This window comes from Amblyomma americanum, chromosome 1 (genome assembly GCF_052857255.1).
Source record: "Amblyomma americanum isolate KBUSLIRL-KWMA chromosome 1, ASM5285725v1, whole genome shotgun sequence".
Classification (NCBI taxonomy): domain Eukaryota; kingdom Metazoa; phylum Arthropoda; class Arachnida; order Ixodida; family Ixodidae; genus Amblyomma; species Amblyomma americanum.
This window is the reverse complement of record NC_135497.1, coordinates 187382160-187402895: the sequence shown is the minus strand read 5'-3', so window position 1 is coordinate 187402895 and position 20736 is coordinate 187382160. Positions and strand designations below refer to the sequence as shown.

General features: G+C 43.1%; 2 protein-coding genes across 11 annotated transcripts in view; both read left to right on the top strand.

Moving 5' to 3' along the window:
- Positions 1–12379, top strand: part of LOC144114374 (uncharacterized) — a 68949-nt gene extending 56570 nt beyond the window's left edge. For all 4 annotated transcript variants that reach the window (XM_077648066.1, XM_077648068.1, XM_077648065.1 and 1 more), the window contains exon 7: positions 1318–12379. In XM_077648066.1, coding sequence (XP_077504192.1) covers positions 1318–1434 — 117 coding nt within the window. In that variant the 3' untranslated portion in view covers positions 1435–12379. The remainder of the gene's footprint in view (positions 1–1317) is intronic.
- A 1239-nt stretch (positions 12380–13618) lies between these two features.
- The window catches only part of LOC144114372 (EEIG family member 2), a 49399-nt gene continuing 42281 nt past the window's right edge, over positions 13619–20736 (top strand). For 4 of the 7 annotated variants that reach the window (XM_077648064.1, XM_077648060.1, XM_077648062.1 and 1 more), the window contains exons 1-2: positions 15701–15834; positions 16466–16686. In XM_077648064.1, the coding sequence (XP_077504190.1) occupies positions 16541–16686 (146 nt within the window). In that variant the 5' untranslated portion in view covers positions 15701–15834; positions 16466–16540. Of the gene's footprint in view, positions 15150–15699; positions 15835–16465; positions 16687–20736 lie in introns of those variants that run through there. The other 3 variants (XM_077648063.1, XM_077648059.1, XM_077648061.1) reach the window with 2 other exon arrangements.

The window sequence follows — 20736 nt, the reverse complement described above, 5'->3', positions numbered from 1 at the left end:
CACGGAATTTGCTACCGAACTGTGAAAGGGGAGGCCGCAAGCATGGACACAGCTACCGTAGGCAACTGGAAAGAGTACGTGGCATGCATCATCGACGGCTACGAACCTAGGGATATTTTCAGTGCCGATGAAGCGGGCTTATTTTTTAAGGTTCAGCCAATGAAGACTCTGAGCTTTAAAGGCGAGGCTTGCCACGGCGGCAAATGCAGCAAAGAACGTCTGACTTGTTGCTGTGTTGCAACTCGGATGGCTCCGAGATGATGAAGCCGTGGGTCATCGGAAAATTTCGAAACCCACGTTGCCTGAAAAATATCCGGTGCCTGCCCTGCCGCTACAAGAACAATAGTAAGGCCTGGATGGCGTGCTCAATTTTTGAAGAGTTCCTGTCTTACATGGACTCAAAGATTGGCTGTCAGGGCTGAAAAGTTGTCCTTTTTTTTAGTTTTTAGACAACTGCTCCGCGCATCCTAAGGACACTACGTCGCTGTAGAACGTCAGGGTGGTGTACCTTCTGGCCAACACGACGAGCCATCTTCAACCCCTGGATGCTGGCATCATAAAAAACGTGAAGCATTTCTACAGAAAGTGCATCATGAAGCGATCCCTGGCCTGTGTGGACAGCGAGCAGCAGCCAACTGCCATTACGATCCTGGATGCCATGCACTATTTGGCCACAGCATGGAGCATTGGCACTGCCTCTACGGTCAAAAACTGTTTCACGAAGTGTTTTGGCGACACAGACTGCGCAGCAGAACCGGGAACTGTAGGCCATCCTGGAACCACCGAGGACTGCAAACTCGACATGGCCATGGAAGCGGTTGACGCGAACAGGATCGCGTTTCTGTGGATGATGCCGTTGCAACCTCCGAGATTATGTCCATTGACCAGATTGTGGCCGAGTGTGACGCGCACAACAGTGATGACGAAGAGGATGAGCTGCTGCTGGAACCAGAATTAACCTTTACATTGGCTCTAGTGGCATTGGACATTATCAGAAGGTATGTTTGCAAGAGTCACACGGTACTGAAAGTTTTGGAAAAGCGAGCTGTGCTCACCGGCCGCAAGAAAATGTTACAGACAACGATGCACGATTTTTTCAAGCGCTAGCATGGCAATAAATGTGTTCAGTTGCCCACTACTGTGATTTTTCAATTTGTCCTACTTCCCGGCTTTTTTGTTTCCCGGCTCTTACACTTTTTTTTTTACGGTTCCGTGGAAGACGTATCAGCGGGTTCTGCTGTATTGCCTCTGAATTTTTTTTTGTCCCAAATTTGCTTCCTCTTTTTTCTGCCTCTTCAAAATGTTTTCTTCTTGCAGGGCGGTGAGTTGGAAGTCAAGAACCCTCTGTTTCAAGACGACCATCCAATTGTATTGGCCACTCCAGAAGATTTGGGCAAGACAGGGGATGATGAGAGAAAGAGGCGGTCACCCTGAGGAGGAAAGCCGCCACAAACACCGTGACCCTACTGTGCTGCTGAACCATCAGAGAGCATCTGTAGGTCAGATACCTGAAACGGTGGGAATCCTGGAGTTAAAAGAGGCTCTCTGTTCCTATACTGTTTCTCCCCCAAAGAATTTTATTTTTTGTTTACTTCTGTTAAAAATGTTAAAATAATTGTTATAAGTGTTAAGAAACGAAAGTGGGTTGGCCAGCATTGTTACTTTCCACCTCTATATGCTAGGGCATACGTGCTGCATCTTCACAGGGCCATCACACAGCTACAATAACTGCATGTTTTCATCATGGCAAGCGCTTTTTAATTTAGTCAGCACACCAGTACTGTTATTTGCAGCCTCGTGCATATGCAGGGTAGCCACCTCTTCACCCTTGGTACTAATTATTATTATTATTATTAATAGGTGTTGGATATCCAGAAAAATTCGAGCTTTGGTAGTTTTAATTTCCATTTGATTGGTCTGTTCCAGAGGATGGGCTATAATTAACATTACCTCAGCACCACGTAGTAACTGTGCTCTGCGCTTTATGTACAGTATTTCTCAGTGTAAGCCACGGACTGAAAGATAAGAGTAAATAATTGGATTACTTCACAGTTATGAGACTGAAGCAGTATTGTTGGTGGATGTGTAGAGCAAGTGCAGTTTCTGAAGTTATAGTTGTAGCCTGAATGGTTGTTGCATTTTCTGAAGGAAGTTCATGAAACCTCCAAAATTGTGGCGCTGCTGGATTGCACGATGCGCACACATGGCAACAGCAGCTGTAGCTGTGTGGACTTCGGCACACCACATCAATAGCCAGTAAGGCAGCGCTACCAGGTGTCGTATTTCCAAAACACACAGTCCTTTTGCAGATGTTTTGCATTTCACATACTATTCTGAAGAGGGAGAACACATGGACACTAAAGCTAGCGTTATGAAAGTAATGCCCTTTTTTATTTGTTTTGATGTTCAGTATCCATATAACTAAGGTTTCAGCATATATCTCTTGCAGTTAACACATGCACTGTGTAACTTGAAATTGGGTCATGCCATGTGCACGCACTGTGCTGTGGCAAATATTCATACTTTATTGTAGGGCAAAAGTGGTGTCCTTGAGGAAAATGAATGGCAGGGGAAACTTTGGTTTTGCATTTTATTCTGTTAAGTGTACCCAGCCGACCCCCTGCACACAAGAATTTGCCTCTTACCTTTAAAAGCATAATTGGTAATATGTTTGCTTAAGTAGGCAGTAGCTGGTACTGCTGACATATATGTGGAACGGCTTCATAGTTCTCGACCGTCAGGATTATGAGTACTTTTTTATTGTCTATGCCCTGCATTAAGCTGATTGACGTTTAAGCTGTGAAACTTCTTTATGCAGTCAAGAGCCTTTTGTGGATGCGAAAACAGTTGTCACCAAAAATTATTCAAGGCCACAGGCAGAGTGATGACAAAAAAAAAAGGTAATCAAATTTTGCAGAGTCTGTTCATGGAAGCCTTCCAGTAATACGTGAACATCTGGCAGGGCTTGATACACATATACAGTAAAACCTTGCTAATTCGAAGCCATTGGGACTGCAAAAAATATTCTAATTAACTGGGTTTTCTAATTAACCAGCACAGGAAAAAAATTGGGACCCAGGAGAAAATTTTTGTTGCTGGAATGTGCTGCTGCATAAAAGTCTAAACCCCAACTCATAGCTCTTGCTGGTGAAAAAAGGAGTTGACTGCAAATATAAGTCAACGCATACATCCTCCCCTACCCTCTGCACCTCCCCACACTTTGTCCCATCGCCTCACTTTTGTTTCATAGTTTCCCGCGGGATGACATTGGGCTGTGCGCAACTCAAAGCAACAAATGCGTAACGATGCAATTACAAGGACAGTAGCCTGAAGCCAATGGAGATCAAAAGCGGAAAAATGGCCCTGCACCCTGCCTTCCACACTCAAGTGTGGCCCTACTGGCTAGTGGCAAACCAAAATGCAAACAGTCCTATAGTTTGGATTCCGGCTCTACGCAGGTAGGTCTCAGAGCTTGTGGGAAGTTCGCTCTCGTACTGGCTACTGCTCATCAGAGGAAGCAACTGCCCGCGCAACTAAGCCGGATAAACGGCAGGCAATTGGGATTTTCTTTACCGGAACCAATTTACAAATGAATTAACGACTTTTTTTTTTATGTCTGGAGCCCCATGTGTCCTGCCGGGAACGGGTGCCGGCATGGGGCGCGTACTAGCTTGTCAACTAATACGCAACAGTACTTAAACTACGTAATCAGAGAAGCCGTTAACCTAACCCCCTTAACACACTACCCAAAGAAATGGCACAGGCCGACGTTGCACCCATACAACCCATCACTGGCACCGAGCAAGAATGACTGCAGCGCAAGTGCAGGCGCGTGTTTCGGTGGTTTGCAAGCCGTATCATGAAATGGTTTTTGTGCTGCAAGTACTGGGGATGGGGCGCTTCGCAAATCAAGCATCGGCATCACTCTGCGGCGCTGCCTCTAGACTCCAAAGGGCCGTCAGTTCACCCACCTGAGGCGAAATCGGGATTTTTGTATTACTACATAGCACCTCAGATCTTCGAATTATCCAGGACTTCGAATTAACCGAGTTTTTAATCATCGAGGTTTTACTTTATATAAAAGTCACATAAAGGAAAAAAAAAATCCTTCGAATTTTAAGTTTGGCTTTTTATCCAATTATTGTGCAAAGGGTGTGTCATATCAAACACACAACTGTATTAGACGTGTTTTCTTGTCAACATTCCTTGATTTTAGATAAAAGATTAAAGGCTTTGAAATTTCAGATTAAAGTAATAAGGACTTTATTGATAATTTTTTCAACCAATGACCGGTGAGTCATCCAGTGAGGCTGTAGAGTTGTGCCATAAATCTTCAGTAGTCTCAGTTTTCAATAGTTTTCAACCTCTCAGCGGTTGAAGAAAGTAGAAACTCGCCAGTGGGTAAAGGTGCACTCAAGGGAAATGGCAGGTGACCCGTGTGTCAAGGCACACTTGGGTTGAGGCAGCAAATATAGCTACTGCAATGTATGTGTTAAAAGTTTATTAATTTTAATAAAGTAATTTGGTAAGTTTGAAATAAAAGAACTCCTTCCAGGTGTAGGTAACTGCCAGCAGTACTGATTCAGTTTCACATACCCATAATGTTTACCACTTCGTTGAAATCTTGGCTCGCACTTTAGGAGGCCACGGTACATGTATACTTGCACACACACACGCACTTTTTTCTTTTTTCACAGTAGCAAGTTGTGTTGCATTGGATACATGAACTGTGCAGTTTGTTCCCATGCCTGTTTGAATTTTTGTCCCAAGTTTAACATATTTCAATGTTGTAGTTCTGTAACGTTATAAGGAAAATTTTATGTTCTGTTGTCACATTATGGAGAGATCTGAAAAGGAAGAGAAACTCTTGGTATGGTGATTTTTTAAAGCTGTTTTCTCTAGGGAATCAAGTCATGTCATTCATACTGTTGAAATTTTTGCAAAGCACTTTCTTAATTTTATTGGAGTGTTTTAAACCTTGACGAAAATGCCTGTGCTACCATAAAAGGTCATAACCTTGCGGGTCACCACAATCTTGGCTCAGACATAGGGCCTGAAAGTAGAAAGCTGTGTTAGTGCCAAGGATACTTGCTGAATTTTTCATTGGTGATGTTTTATGTGCCGATTTCTCACATAGCCTCCCCAGCTGTCATAATTTCACAGTAAACCAGCCACTTCGGTGCTTTTCATTGATTGCTGTTCATTTCTCTGTGGTACAGTGAGCTGCAAATGTACCATTAACATTTCTCGGGTTTTTAGGCGTGCAGAGTTTGTTGAGAAGGAATTTTTGATCATGAAAGAGATTGCTTCCTAAGGGCTCACTCACATGAATTCCAAAGAGCAACAAGTTTTAAGAGTGTAGTTCATACACCTACCTACTAATCTCATCAGAATGTAATTCTGTCTCCTGAAGCAAAAGGTTAAACAGAATGGTAATTGTAGCTATCACGGCATTTTTTTTTGTGTGTGTAGCACAGTGGAGGCACAGTAGTAACTTTTTTTTCTTAACTGCTTATAACAACACACAAAGCAAGCAAAAAACATAGAATGCAGCTATTCCACAATCTTGTAACGAAACAGGTATTGGAGTGAATGTCTGCTATGATTCCCCAGGGAAGAATGGCTGCCAGGAGAGGTCATCATGCTCTGGCTTTCTGCCAGCAAAAATGTGAAAGCTACGTATACTCCGTCTCATACATAGCATGCAATGCTGTCAAAGTTAGCGTGCCTCTTTGTGCTAGCTACGTCTGCGCCCAAAAAGTATTTTGTCACTGTCCAAAGTACAGACAAGCATCTATCATTGTGGCAAGGCTGAAGTAGCACAACTGGCAACACCCTGCGTTTCGTTTTACCTCATGCCATGCTTTCGTCCTGCCCCTTACCGAGGCCTCAAAAAGTAAGCGTGATGTGCAGCTTACCAATACATGACTGGCACACCTATTCGCTCTGACTCCATCCATGCCCAAAAAGTAATTCACCGTCAGTGAAAATTATAAGCGGAGTGTTCAATAACTGAATGCCTAACTGCTTTGTCCATGATTTGCAATGTCGAGCATGTCTTTTTATACCACTCTATGTTTTCGTCAAAACCCTCTCCAAGGCTTCGAGAAGTATGAGTGATGTGCGGCAGCGTGATATGCATTTGCGGGCACATTATTTGCATACCCTCCAGAACATTACACGCTAAGTGTGAAGCGGAGTACAGTTGCAGTATTTTCAGGTGACGGCTACTGGTTTTAGAGCTGCTTTCACATCTTGACGTTTCATTGTGAGAGATTAATTATTTCAGTACTCTTCTAGTCATGTAAGAATTGTTCCTGCAAAGGGTGTTTAAAAGCTTTACTTTAGCATTTTGTCTGGTTGAAGAACAGCGCGTCTATTTTATTTATTCTTGATATTTCACCTTGTTGATGCTTGGTTTTGTACACAGGTAAACCTTGTGAAATTGTAAAGGCCCTGGTATTTCTTTGCTATAACCTTTGGTGATATCAGCCACACGTCATATACCATAGTGGCTGCATTGGTAGCATGTGAATGGAAGCTAACATCATTACACATCTGACAGTCAGATAAATTCACTATAATATTGTAGTAGCCCTCACTTCTTTTGCTAAGTTTTAAAAAAAAGGTAATAGTTTATTTTACAGAGCAAAAGTTGCACTTTGCCTGACATGTAGAATGGCGGAGTTGAACTGCTTCATAGAATGAATGCCAAACAGTGTTTCACACAATTTAATGGTTTAACACATCGTGCAAAATGACTGCTGGCATTTGCTTTGAGAGGAAAATGGTTTCCTATGCCTGTGTCTTCTGACAGATTTGTCATTTCCAACAAATGGCCTTCACTATGTCATCCATTTGTTGCCAGAGTTGTGTGGCAAAACTTAATAGTATTTACTGAAAATGGCACTTGCAACCAAGTGTGTTTTGGGAACTCATTTAGGGCAAAGCCTCGGCAGGACAGGGATATTTAGAATGAATTGAAAGTCGGAGAAAATCACACGTGAAATTCAAAGCGCCTCTAGCATTTTGTGCCTTGTTAATATGGGCATTTCACAATAATTTCTTTAGAATTGCTGTAACCTTTTTGGGTGAATTTTAGAAAGTGGGACCACATAAAAAGCAACACAAAGATGACCACAAGTACAAAAGACAAAGACTTGCTTGTCTATGTCCTTCCTACTTGTGGTCATCTTTGCATCACTTTCCTGGCTGGTAACGATAATGAACCCAACCCATTTATCAAGTTCTTTTAGAAAGTTGAAACGTAATTAATTTTTTACAATGAAACATTTGACTATTATCATGCATACATTTTTTTTTACATGGCACTCTTCACATTGTCAGTGCCATCATTCACAAGTGACATTAGATTTTGCTTTGTGAGAGCAACACAAACTAAACATCATTGCCATGGACGAATGCCATTTGTTAATGACACGCAATTCATTGTGTGACCAGTGCAAGGTTTGTGTGTTTGGGATCTTTCAAGGGGATTTATGTTTGCTTTGTTATATCCGTTAATCATTATGGAATTTTCTGTGAAATTGGAAAGTTATTGAAGCATAATCTGGTCTGCAGTATTTGCAAGGCATTGTTGCTGCATTTTCCTGCACATTGTTGCAGCAGGTAATGTTCACAACCACTTCAATTTGTATTTGCACTTGGCTTTTATTAGTTATTTTTAAACCAAAAGGCATTTTTTTAGTCAACAGATTGAGGTAGCAATTTACAGTCAGTGTGTAAGTATTTTGCTTGTTATCTGGCTATTTATGCGAGCGGTGTATATGAGGGCCTTGAAACTTTTTATGTTTAAGGAACCTTGCCTTTTTTAGGTTTCATGCCTACACTTTGTATTTATCTTTTTTATTAGGAGCTCATAAAGCTGGAAAACTGTTATGATATTCCTTTTTGCATTATTTTTTAGTGTTCCTTTTGTTGCGCTATGTTATCTTACTGTGATGCTTGAGAAAGTTTCTAGAAACTTGCTCATCCATGGCTTCCGTCTCTCTCTGCTCTTTCTTATTTTCCTCTGAATAGTTCCAGGGAGAATGTTACTGGGTATATGTTCTGCATGCTCAGCTTAGCTTTCACTGAGAGATGTTGCGTTTCCGAGAGTGATCTGTCACTATGCTTTCAGCCAAACTTTGTTTCACTTGTTGCTCAAAACATGTAGCAGTTTTTACAAATTTTGAAAGTGGCCACGAATGCTTTTAGTGGCGAAATTAGGTTGGCGCTACCATGACCTTGAAAGCCAGAATTCATATGCCCTAGGCATCATACCTCACTAAAATTATTGACGTCAGAGATGGCTTGAAGTTAAACCTTTGGCCAAACCTAAATACTATATTCTAACCTAACCTTTTTATCTCTCTCTCTTTGATTGATACTACCAGCCCCCTATAAGGGGTACATTGTTAGGTGATGTAAAAGCAGTGAATAAGTAGCCTCATCTGAAAGGAACAGTCCTTGAGCCCTTTCTGTCATGATGCTATATGTCTGTTTCACGACAGGTTTAGGAGCTGGCTGTGGCTTAGGATAAAAGAATCCCTGTGCTAAAGTTTACATTGTGCTTGTGCTTCATTTTTTAAAACTGAAAATTACACTATTTCTTTATTTAGGAGCACAGTTTATTTCAACTTCTATAAAAATTTCCAGGATCCAGCTGTGGATACTTTATAGTAATGCAAGGGCACGTTTAAGCTGCTGACCATGCCATGAGAGCTGCAGTGTTGTAATAGGAAGCCAGTGTGGTGCTGCCTGTGCATGCAAGCACATTCCTCCTTCAAGAACAAAAATATGTTTGTGAAGGCTTTAAAGTAGTCTTTAAACCTGAATCTGAAAGTAGCACACTGTAGTCCCACAGATTCGGTGTAATTTGAGTACAAGTGCAGTCGTGTAAGCTGGCATCCACTGCATGCTTGATAATGAACACATCAACAGATTAACTGGCTCACAAGTCAACACTTACAAGTGAGCCTTGCCAACCATGCAATCAGACTTTGTGCCGCACACTAGTCCAGTTTTCACTTCAGGAGAGATTTTATGAGTGCCCATGAATCATGCAGCTTGTGTTGGCTGACAGCTGCTGCACTCACCTAGTCACACCTTTGGATTCTCAACGCCTTTCAGCAGGTTGTTGTCATGCAATCTTTTGCCACCTTCTTTTCCCACTTGTGCGTAATTGCAGTGTTCACTGGAGTGGACCGTCTTCTATTGTGCAAGTGTACATTTTTGTGTCGGAGGCTGGCTGTAGTGGATCTGAAACCTGAAAATCCCACCAATCTTACAATATGGTGCAACCAAGCTATTTTTCTTGTAGCACATTTTAGCTTGCATTTTCTTTGATCGCCAAGATTTTCACAAGCAGTTCCAGAAATCAATTTTGTTCCATGTCTTGCGTGTGCTTCCAAGACCTCAATTTTTTGCTTGGTCTAAATTATCAACTGCCATGTTCTTTAAGCCTTGGCTTAGAGATCAGTTCTCAAAAGGGACTGCTGTACTTTCGAGTGTCCCTGGCCCAAAGCCACACAATTGCAGTCCTTTTATGGTATGCAGGTCCACTGTGAGCAGGCTCTGTCCACTAGTCATATTTTTTCAGTATCAGCTGAAATTGTGAGTGGAAAAAAGTATATATATATATGTTACGAATATACGTGTATAAAAATATGCATGTATAGATGTTTATGAATTTTGTGCATGTGCCACCCCAAGTCCCCAGTGTATGCAAAAGTACGAGAAGAGGTTTTTGGCAGTTTGATGTAAACATTTTATTTTGGGGTCTACTTGTGCTTTCATTTCTGGTAATTCCAATATTATTTCTCCCTTTTGAGTTGAGTAACCATACTTTCTTGAGCTTAAATATTTAGTATCTTTCGTAAATTGACATCTTTGAATCATCGTTTGTGACGGTTTAGCCCCCCAGCGCCCTTTCGTTGCAATGGGGCATTGCACAAATATTGTTCTGCAATGCGTGTAGTTGGGAGGCTTGGTTTTAGTTGCTGTGTATTTGGGCTAAATATTTTCCTGCAGCACTAATGCATGCATACCTGTCGGAAATGCTCTGAAAATGTCTGACCACCACTACTTCAGCTAACCTTGTAAAAACATTGCAAAGCTGATTGTCTTGCTGAAAGTCAAGAATCCTGCAGGGAAAAAGAAAATGCATCAGCTGCTGTGGTCTTCTTGTGGGCCCTTTGGTTAGGTTTCAAGATGTTGCCACTGTAGCAAAGAAGAAGAATGTGTAATCTGCTTTTAAGCAGAAAATCTTGTAATTTTGGCCATGTGGCTGCAAGGTTTTTTCCGTTCTCGTTTGGTGACACTTGTACAGCACGAGTACAACTGCTTGTGAGTACCAACAACTTGAGCATCAGCTTAACGCTGTGGTTACTATCTTGCGAACCTTGGAGGCTGTTGGATTAGTGAGCTGTGATTCACATCTGTCAGCAAGCTTCTTGATAGCTCTGATGGAATGCAGCCATTGTCTTACTTTGTGTTATTTAGATTGTGCTGCCGCGTCGCATCTTCAATACTTTTGGATAAAAAACGAGCAAGTCTTCTTCCTGGCAAATTAAGCAAATAAGGTTTGTGACGTATTGCTATGATCTACCTACTTATAATGCTTGATTGTGACTCACTTCTGCCTTATGAGGAAACACATTCTTTACAGCTTATACACAGCATTGCCTTTGTGTGCTTTCGCATAAGATCTGGGCAGGGCATCTGTGTGCATAAGGAACGCTAGGTGATTGTGAGCCTGTGACATGCATTGCTCTGCGATTGAGCACTTGTGTGATAGCTACTAAAATTGCAAGAAGACAGCATACATTATAGACACAAGAGATGCTATTCACATTGCAATGGTCATTCTGATGTAATTTTCTTTTTTTTTTTTGTTTTGGCACCTAAATGCAAAACACTGATCTCAGATACGAAGATTTTCATTATGTGTTTTTCCCTTCACAAAATGCGCAAGTCATTAGTAAGCATTGATCATCATGTGGAATTTTCCTTTGCTCAAACGATGGCTGTGACATCACAAGTGGGTTTGAGGTCATGTGACACATAAAAAAACTTTAATATAATGTTTGTTCACTATCATTGCAGCTCCTGGGGTAGGCTAGAGCAAGAGGAAGAGCCAATTAATGAAGCAGCAATTAATTATATTGCACTTTTTGCATGTCTCACATAATCTCAAACATTTGTGAAGTCACAACCACCATTCACTTGCATCGAGTGGAACCTGAAACTACATGGGGACAAAAAATGCAATTTAAGTTATTTACCAGTTCAGGTGAATTCCACATAGTGGTCCGTACTCACTGATGTCTTGCACATCATTGCAAAGAGAGAACATACAACGGAAATTTGATGTCTCCATATTTTAAGGCCAATACCATCTTGTTGCTGCCATTCCTGAGGCTGCTGTGAATTAAAAAAAAAAATAATTACACATAGGCTTGTCTGTTTTCACATAAATTTGTACTTCCGTAACTATTTGCCGAATGACCCCCCCCCCCCCCCCCCCCCAGTTTTTTCACTTAACCGCACATAAAAAAAACCCACCTGATGTTCAGGGCTGGCGTTCACCATGTCCACTTTACCTTACTGTGATAGGCTGGCGCCGCCAGCTATCACAAAATGATCAGACCGCACCGCAATATACTAAACACCTTTTGAAGCGAACGATTCTAAACACCACACCTACACAAACTGTGGCAGCCATATAGTATCAAATTTTCGACTCTTACAATTTTTTTTTTCCCTCTGCTTATGACCCCCCAAATTGACATCAACTTTTGTGAAAAAAGGTGAGTTCGTTACGTGAGTAGATACGGTAATATTTTGTAGACAGTGCTATGCAGTCACTTTCAGCTAAGAAGAGAGAGATGTGTTCATTTGAAAGTCTGGCTTGCTTTTTATCCGAACTTTCAAGATGCCCTGTGCAGATCTTTGCAGCTTTTCAGGTACACTTTTTTGCGCATAATTAATTAAGAGGACTTTGAGAAGAAAAAAAAATTACTGGTAAAATTTTTCTACTTTGTGTGCTAGCTGTGCTGAGCACAAAATCATTAGAAGCTTGCTAACGCTAGTGTTGTCCCCTTCTGCACATATACTACCCACCGTGGTGGGTGCTTTAAGGCCCACTGTATAGCATTCCAGTGTGCAAGGCCAATGCATATCACATTGTGAACAGTTGGCACTGTTGTTGGGGTCACCTCCCCGCTTTTCTTTACCTTGTGAATTCTTACTGTGGCATATATATATGTATGTATACACACACACACACACACACACACACACACAGAAGACTAGTATTATCCTTGTGTCTTGATCTGTGCATATGGTCTTAAGCATGAAATAAAAGCTCTGCAATCTCGCTTAGTTTCCCAATAGTTTTGTATGCTCCAAGAGCATTTTTTTCTTTCAGATTTCAGCAGACAAAACCAATATGCAGGTAGGTACTGGTCAGTAATGAAATGCTTCTCATTATCGCTCAAAGTCTGACACCTTGTGGTGTGCTAGAAGGTCCAGTTGTGACGTGTATCCTCTGGAGCCCTCTGTCAAAATTGCAGAGCTGCTGCTGTGGAATTTTGTTGTGCCACAGTAGTCGCAAAAGCAAGAGTGCAGTCCAAATGTGAAAACGGTATTAAGAATAGTGTGTCAGTCCAATATAACCAAGTGTGTTAAGCCTTCAAATAAAACTGGCCAGCTTAGTGTCCACTTGTACTAGACTAGATTTAGGTTTCCGACTATAATGTCGAACTAAATATGAGGCTGCGTTCCACAAGAATGCATCCAGTGAAGGAGCAACTGGGTATATACCTTTGTGGGAGTAATTAGTCGTTAGCATCCACCTGAGCACAGCCATGCGGTTGCAAAGGAAAACTATACAGCTTTCTCACGGAGCTTTACAGTCTAATAAAAATTGGCCCATGTTCAGGGCTAGAAACCAGGAATACTGTCAATCAATCAGTCAATCAAGTGACTGCCTCACTTTACCAACTTTCCACAAAGTTTCTAAGAAAGCCAATAGCTGTATGACTTGCATTGTGGTTGATGCCTCTTGATTGGATTGGTTTATAGGGTTCAACGTCTCAAAGCGACTCGGGCTATGAGGTACACCATAGTGGAGGGCTTTGGATAATTTCGACCACCTGGAGTTCTTTAGCATGCACTGCCATCGTACAGTTGGCACAGTACATGGGCCACTAGAATGTCACCTCCATCGAATTACGACCTCCATGGCCAGGATCAAACCAGAGTCTTTTGAGTCGGCAGCCAAGTACCATAACCATTAAGCCACCACAGCAGCTTGGCCCCTTGATTGAAAGTATTCTACAAACAGGAGGGGGGATCCCTGTAAACACAAGAATGGCTTCATACAACTGAACATGGAGCAGCCCAGCGTTAGTCCTTTGTTACAAAAGACTTAAGGTGAAGCCTTTATTAAAATTGGCCTCCAACCTGTAGCGTGCAATAACCTCAACCTCGAAAATAGCCTTTGCTTCACGAGCTGTTTAGTGTGGCTCTTTAGCACCTTTTGAAGTCTTAACGGGGTACAGACTCAAAATTTCAAACGCAAACAAACTATATGATTTATTTTATGAGCATGAGGAGATGGCAAGTTCTAGTCACAGGCGTGAGTGGAACATAATTTAATGAGTTCTTGAATTCCGAGAAGTCGCTCGGCATTTCCACCCACATCGAGTGATGTTAAGGTGCAGCTGCCCCAATTATTGTGACGTTGCCAAACCCTGTGGTTGTTCACGAGAATAACCAGTGCTTGCGAGCAACGCTGACGACGCGAGGAATGTGCCAGTCCAGGTTGGCGGGCCGACCGTGACGTCAAAGTACACTTCGGCGTTGCCGCAGACTGACCAAAACTGCCAGTACAAAATCAATTGTAACTGATTATTCCGCTGCGCACTAGTCTTCCGAGCTCATTTTTCATAATCACGAGGCCCGTAAGGCCTCTTTCAAGGCGAAAAAAAAAAAAAACGGGACACCCAAAAATTTACTCCTTTAAGCTTTGGAAGAGCGAGGATAGGAGTATTTGGAGTAAAACCAAAGCATTTCCATAACTTGGGGAAATGGGCTGTGTGAATATTTTACATTCTAAAAACAACGGTTACTGCTCTGCATTGCTGCATGAATGATTCAGTGGCCCTGCGCTTGCCAGGATGAAGCAGCATGCTATGGCACAAAGTGTTGGATCACCAGCGATGCTGCAATTCAGTACTGCTTGCATGATCTGGAATATTGTGTCCCTGACAGCACGCTGTGACTAACAGCCACAAATAAAATGCATATGCACAATTTGTTGCAAAATGCATGGCAACTGACTGCTGAAGCAGGGCACGTGCTCTTTGCTTACAGCTAACGAAACGTTCTCGGGGGGGCCAATATATTATACCTGCAACAGTTGTATGAGTTGACACATGCAACGCAAAACAGTTGTTCACCGAGTCGACTCGCAAGATCCCACACAATCGAGAGCCGCACTTGCCCGCACCACTATAGTGTTTTCACTAGCATTTCCGCTATACGTTTCGGTTCTCTAGGTAATTTACAACTTCCGCGGTTTCGCATGATCCAAAACCGAAAAAGAAGTCGACAGCAGCTTCGTGACGTAGGAGCGGTAGGTAGCTAGGCCACAAGCGAAGCGGCACCGAGTCTCAAAAGCACGGATAACGGATTAACCCAGTTACGCGGACCACGTCGCGCCGTGCTGTACGGAACGACAGGCTTCCTTAACCTCGCGAGGCATCTCGCTTTCAACGAACGCATGTGCAGTGAGTGTGGATTCGAAACGCCGAGGAGGGAGAGCATAAGTAGTACGTGACCAGTAATGAGTAAAAAAAAGAGGGCAAAAACGCGGTTATCTCCTTTCTCTGGGGCAAGGGTCTTGTTCACTTCTGCGCCGTGGACTGAGGAGCTGTGACTGCGGCAGTGGCAGTGCTAGTGGGAGCAGCGGTGGCTTCTGTGACCGGCTGCTGAAACAGTTGCACGCGTTTCCTGGTGTAGTGTTGCCAGTGTAGGAGCTGCTGATCTTCGAATAACTTTGCGCACTGTGCGTTGGATACCTCCCGTTTGAAGTGCTCGTACTGGTGCAACTCGAGGAAGTACAGGCACATCGGGTACTTCAGGTATGTACCTTGAAAATTCCGGCTTCTTCCAGTACTGCAGATATTTGAGGTAATTCACAAACGCTTTCTTCTTGCGGCAGCCTCGCTGTGCGAGGAGGTTGAGGTAGTTTGGGTTTGCCAGGCACTGAAGAAACTCGAGTTCTATCTGGAAGCGTAGCTACGCTTCTGCTGCTCGTCACTTTCACGTTCATTTTTTTTTTACTGTTTTGTCCCCAGTTCACGGATAGACACAGAAACATGGAAAAATGACGACGCGGTGCCAAAAGTGCCTTGCAGCAGTTAACGCATTTGAGCATCTATGGAGGAGACAGAAAGCAGCGTGGACGGGAGCTCTACAAGGGCCTCGCCATCTTGCATTAGAACCGCAGAGTCGCATGGCCACATCATTTGTCAAAAGAGAAACGGAAGTCGCTCCGATAAACGCAATTCGCCCAACGCACAAAGGAAAAAAGTGCGTCTTAACGTTTGGGAAGTGCTTAGAACTGTAACTCTGACAATATGCGTTCATTTTTTCAGCGAATGAGAAAGCGAGAATCCGCTCACTGCGCTGCAGTGGCTGTAGTGAGAGGTAGCTAGAGAGAGGTGGGCGAGAGCGCGTCAGACATGTTGCAAGAGTAATCGATACTGTTGTGCATGTTTCCTTGATGTTGGGGTTACTCGTTCGGACTGCTACGGAAATTCCTCGGTGAGTTGAGCACCATGTGTCGCGGTCCGTACGGTGCTGCAGAATTCGCCTTGCTGTTCGCACTTCCTGACTTGCTGTCTGGGGCGAAGCTGCTTTGCGTTGCAAAGGAAACACGTCGAACATAGAATCTGAGCGTAACCCACGGCGCCCATAGTGAGAGTCCGTTTTGGATGCTCCCATTTAGGTGCTTGCAAACGAAGGCAAATGCCGAATCGTTCTCTTGTTTACATTCGTCACTCTGGTACTGGCGTCGCTTGGCCGCTGAAACCGCTGGATGCCACTGATAGCGATCTTCCAAGACTACTTCCAGCGGCGCCGTCCCCCTGACAGGGCTTTGAACATGCTCTGAATGACTGGACGCGTTCCACTTGGTACCAGTCCAGCACAATTGACAAACTATAGCGTGTTGTGCAAGTTGTATGTTAGCTATCGTTCTTGCAGCTCCGATTGTTGCTTGCTGTCCACGGGTTCGCCTGATTAGGATCCGTCGCGTTACTTATCGCGGCGCTTTGAAATCGTCTGTGGTGCGAAGTTATTCGGCGCACAACGTTCGTTGCACGTATCGAATGACGACGACGGCTACGCGTGTTTCGCCCGATGCTCTATTGGGTGCGTGTGTGTACTGTCGCAGTGTCGCCGGGGTCATGTGAAGCTGCCATGGTCTTCTGTGGCTGCCGGCTGATTCCGAACACCCGCACTACGAATCATGACCTTCATGCTGAAGAAGAAAAAGTACAAGTTTCAGGTTGACATTCGCATCGAAGAGCTAACCGCCGTGCCATTCGTCAATGCGATCCTTTTCGCTAAGATCCGTCTGCTTGACGGGGGAAACTTCTCGGAGACGTCGTCGAGGTAGGTGTTCACGGGTTGTTTCTTATATTCTTACCGCGCCTAGACGGAACTAATTGCCGCGTAGGTGTAAGGGGGATGGAATCGAGCGTGTGAAATGCTTCCATGCCCCCACCCCCTTTCTTTTTTAAAATCTGTCTGACTGTGAGGATTGGGACCATTCTTGCCCCAACATTCGATGTGTGTTTAGGTGTGCTGGCGAAGTTATTTTCGCCTTAGACGCGCGGTACCATATTAGCCATTGCGCATGTTATTTCGTCTAGCTGCCTCTGCTGATTGCTAAGAGTGCGAAGAACTCTGAACTTACGATAAGGATTCCTGACCCGCCCGCCCTGGGGAAACGCCGCGCTTTAATGCTTGATTTTGGTCGTCGTGTATTGCCCGTTAATAATTCTCGCCCATTGTGCCCCCTTGTTATGGAATAATTAACTGAGGTTAGCAGAGAAGCGGGAGAACTGCATTGAGCTGTGAAAGCGTCTAGCCTTTTGTAGTTATTTACGTCGGCCCTGATGTGTCGCGGTTTGCAGGTGCATCTGCTGTCATATACACGCGTGAAAAGTCTTGTTAATGTGAACGATCTCGTCTGCATAAACGCAACCTCCGTGCCGTAAGTTGTATGCATTACAGCGTATGCCATGCTCAGTTTATTGCTTTCAGGATTAAATGTATGCCATCTGGATGCTTTCTTTCCCATTTGAGTTGAAAATAAACTGTCTGAGGCAATTTAACAGGCAGCTGTTAGTCTTGTTCATGTGTTAATGATTTCATGTTATTCCAAAACTTCAGTGAAAGTAAAGCAGTTATCCTCTATTTCAACTGTGGAATAACACTGTCATTACATTTATATGTTGCCAGCAGCCACAGATTGAATTGCATTAAATTGCGCACAATTTGGAAGACACGAAGAATGAAAGAAATAAAAGCTTCTCTGAAACATAGGCCTTGTACTTTGCAGTTGTGCAGTTCTCTGCTAGCAAAATTATATTCATTAGTGTTAGCACTTATGTTCTTGTTGGAAGGGTGGAAACCACTATGAGATAGTCAGTATTGCAGCTGTATGGGAAAAGGAAATGTTTCAACCCCAGGTGGTCAAAGTTAATCTGGTGTGCTCTACTTCGATGTTTCTGATAGTCCACATGCAACTTCAGGACTTTTAAGTCCTACATATCATACTCTATACCTATGAACATGTGTTGTTTTCAGCTGGCAGTTTTTGCCATCTTACTGCTGTGTGGTTGTCATACTTAGGTTGCAGAAACAATGTGCACATTAGGGACACTAAATGTAAGGCTCAGGATGAATTCATAGTACACATATAACAGCCAATGCTAAAGCTGCATAAATTCTAAAAAGACTTCCTCCTGTAGAAAGGAATTCAATGTAAATTTGCATAGGGAGGATTGCTTTTAATTTCCAAAGACATTTGGCATGTTGGGGCATAATTAACAAAGTAAGACATTATGTATGTGAGAAGGGGTTGTCTGTTTTGAAAAACAGTGCAAGAGGTAAGGTGCACCTCTGTCTTAAGGGAACAGTGTGCATATTTTATGTAAATGGAGCTCTCGAGTTTTTCTACACGAGGTTCTGTATCATCTGTGATGTTATTTCTTTTGGCATGCCAGCTTGGCTCTCTGGCATATGAAGATACCACATAGGCTCACTTTTAAAACCTTGGAGGTACCTGGGGCTCCTTCGCTTACATTACCATGTCGGTGTGATTACTGTCGTGCGCTATCCATGCAAGCTCCTCTGTAGGAAACAATAATAAGCCTGTGTGAAGGCCAGAAGCTGTACTTTCTGGATTTGAGGCAGCCCAAGTTTTTTTTTTTTTTTCATCTTGAATTTGGTGACCCAGAAATGCTACATCTGATAACTCACCCGCCTGAAAAGTGGAACACCGATACCGCACTTGCTTCCTGATCATCCCCCCCCCCCCCCCCCCCCCTTTTCCTCTGCCACAGTCCTTCTTGCTATTGAGGCAACTGTTGCTGCTTTGAAGATCAGTATCAAAGTGCGACCGTTTTTCAGTCTGTGAGCCTACCTAGCTCACGCTCGTTGCGATGTGCCTGATTGAACTTGCAAACTTTGACCCCGCACTTTCATTTATTGCTGTCTCTATCACTAATGGATTCAGCATTCTTGGCGTGTGGTGTGTGAAAGGAATATCAATGCACAGCCTAGTGCCTTTGTGTTTACTGGCGAGTCAAGTTTGGTGGAGGTGTTACATTTTTTTTGGATTGGCATCTTTTTGTTTGTACACCCAGCAGCAAAAGTTTATGGAGCATGACGTCAGTTTAAAAAAATTAATTTCTTTGCGTCTAGGGTGCATTGCTTGACACTTGGTACAGCACTGTGTATTCTCATATGCAGACTCAGCCTGCATGTACATATTTCAGGCTGCATTTAAGGGCGACAGTAAAATGAATTTTTTTCGCTAATATTGAGTTGTATCAAATTTTTACTGCAGGTGTATGGGTAGAAGCGTTGTGAAAGTAAACAAAGGAGCGCATGGCCTCTGCGCTTCATGAAGTGCTGGCACCGAGAGCCGATGAGCAGCCGGCCATGCTTACTGAGCATTCGTCCTTGTCGCAAATTCTCTCCAGCTCTTGGTAGCAGCGCTTCGCGAAGCGGGGTGGCCACGCACTCCAGTGTGCCCTTTCATATTGCTTCTACTTGTACATACTCAGCTGCTGCTCTGGAGAGTCTTATGCTATGTTATTTTTTTGCTGAGGTTTCAGTTTGTTGAGATCTGTGTTGTAGACAAGTGGTTTCATGTTTTGTTTTTTAACAATCACACTTGCTTTTTCACTGAACAGTGTGAAAGTCTGGCCTAGGTGGTGCAAGTTTGCACCTCACTGTGTCAATGCTGTGTGTAGTATGTAACTGCTCTGCACAATTCAGCATACATTGGTTTGGGCTAGTAACGATTCCTGCTTTCCATACATTTAATGGGTTCTCTGTTGGACGTGTTGGCTAAGTTTTGTTGCCTTGGCCAAGTGCTTTTTGTAACCTTTTAATATTCACAGTCAAGTGAGAGATATTGTTTGAGGAGTTCCTCAGTGTATGTTGGTCATCAGTCTTAGTTTATTAACGTTCAGGAAATTGTTGCCTGGAACAGCTTGGTGAAGTTTTGGCGACTAGTTTTCTTACAATCACCTGCAGCATTGCATCTAACAAAAAATTGTGTATGAGTGCTTTTCGTTTTGTTTATATTTGTGTCCTTTGAAGTCGGATTGACTTAGTCATGTGGTTTGTTACTCTGCAAAAGGTTTTATTAATACTGAAGTAAAACATGCTGTTGGGATTGTTGGCTCACAGGATCGGCAAATATAAAGCTACGCTTTGTGTGTGCGTCTTTGTGTTCTCCTCCCATTCAGTCTTCGTGCAGTTTTATACTTGCTGACCGTTTGTTCCATAGATGTGCTTACTACAGGCTGAAAGGGAGATTGAGCTGAAACTGACTGACCCATGTGTAATGTGTGGTCAACCCTGTGAAAGCAGATATTGTGCTGTCAGTACTTTCAAGTACCTCATTCTTCATGTCTTTTTTTCTGCTTTGTAACTGTACTGTTCTCCTTGCTTTATAGTTCTGATTTATACAGTAAAGTCAAGGTTCATGTGAGATTTACGCTCACTGACCAAGTCAAAGTGAAGCGCAACATTTCAGAACCTATATTGGTTCCGTAACATCATTCACCTTAACCTAGTCAATCACTATAAGTCTTATTTTCCATCTCTAATGCCTGCCCAGATGAATTTTCATTGAACCCTTGACTACCTGGTGTTATAAGTCTGATGAGCTAAACAATTTGGAAAATTATGCACCTGCTATTGTTCGTGGAGTTCTTATCAGGCATCTTGTATAGTTAAGGCACTGTCTGTTAAGGCATCCCACTACCTCTGTGTTTTCCTTTTTTAAGCTCTTTACTTAGAACCTGGGGCAGTTACTTAAAGGCTGCTGCAGGCCCTTAAAATGCCTGCCACTATTCTGCTATGTGCTTTCACTGGCAATGTCTCAAGAGATAGTATGGGGTATAAAGTTTTGCTCTTGCT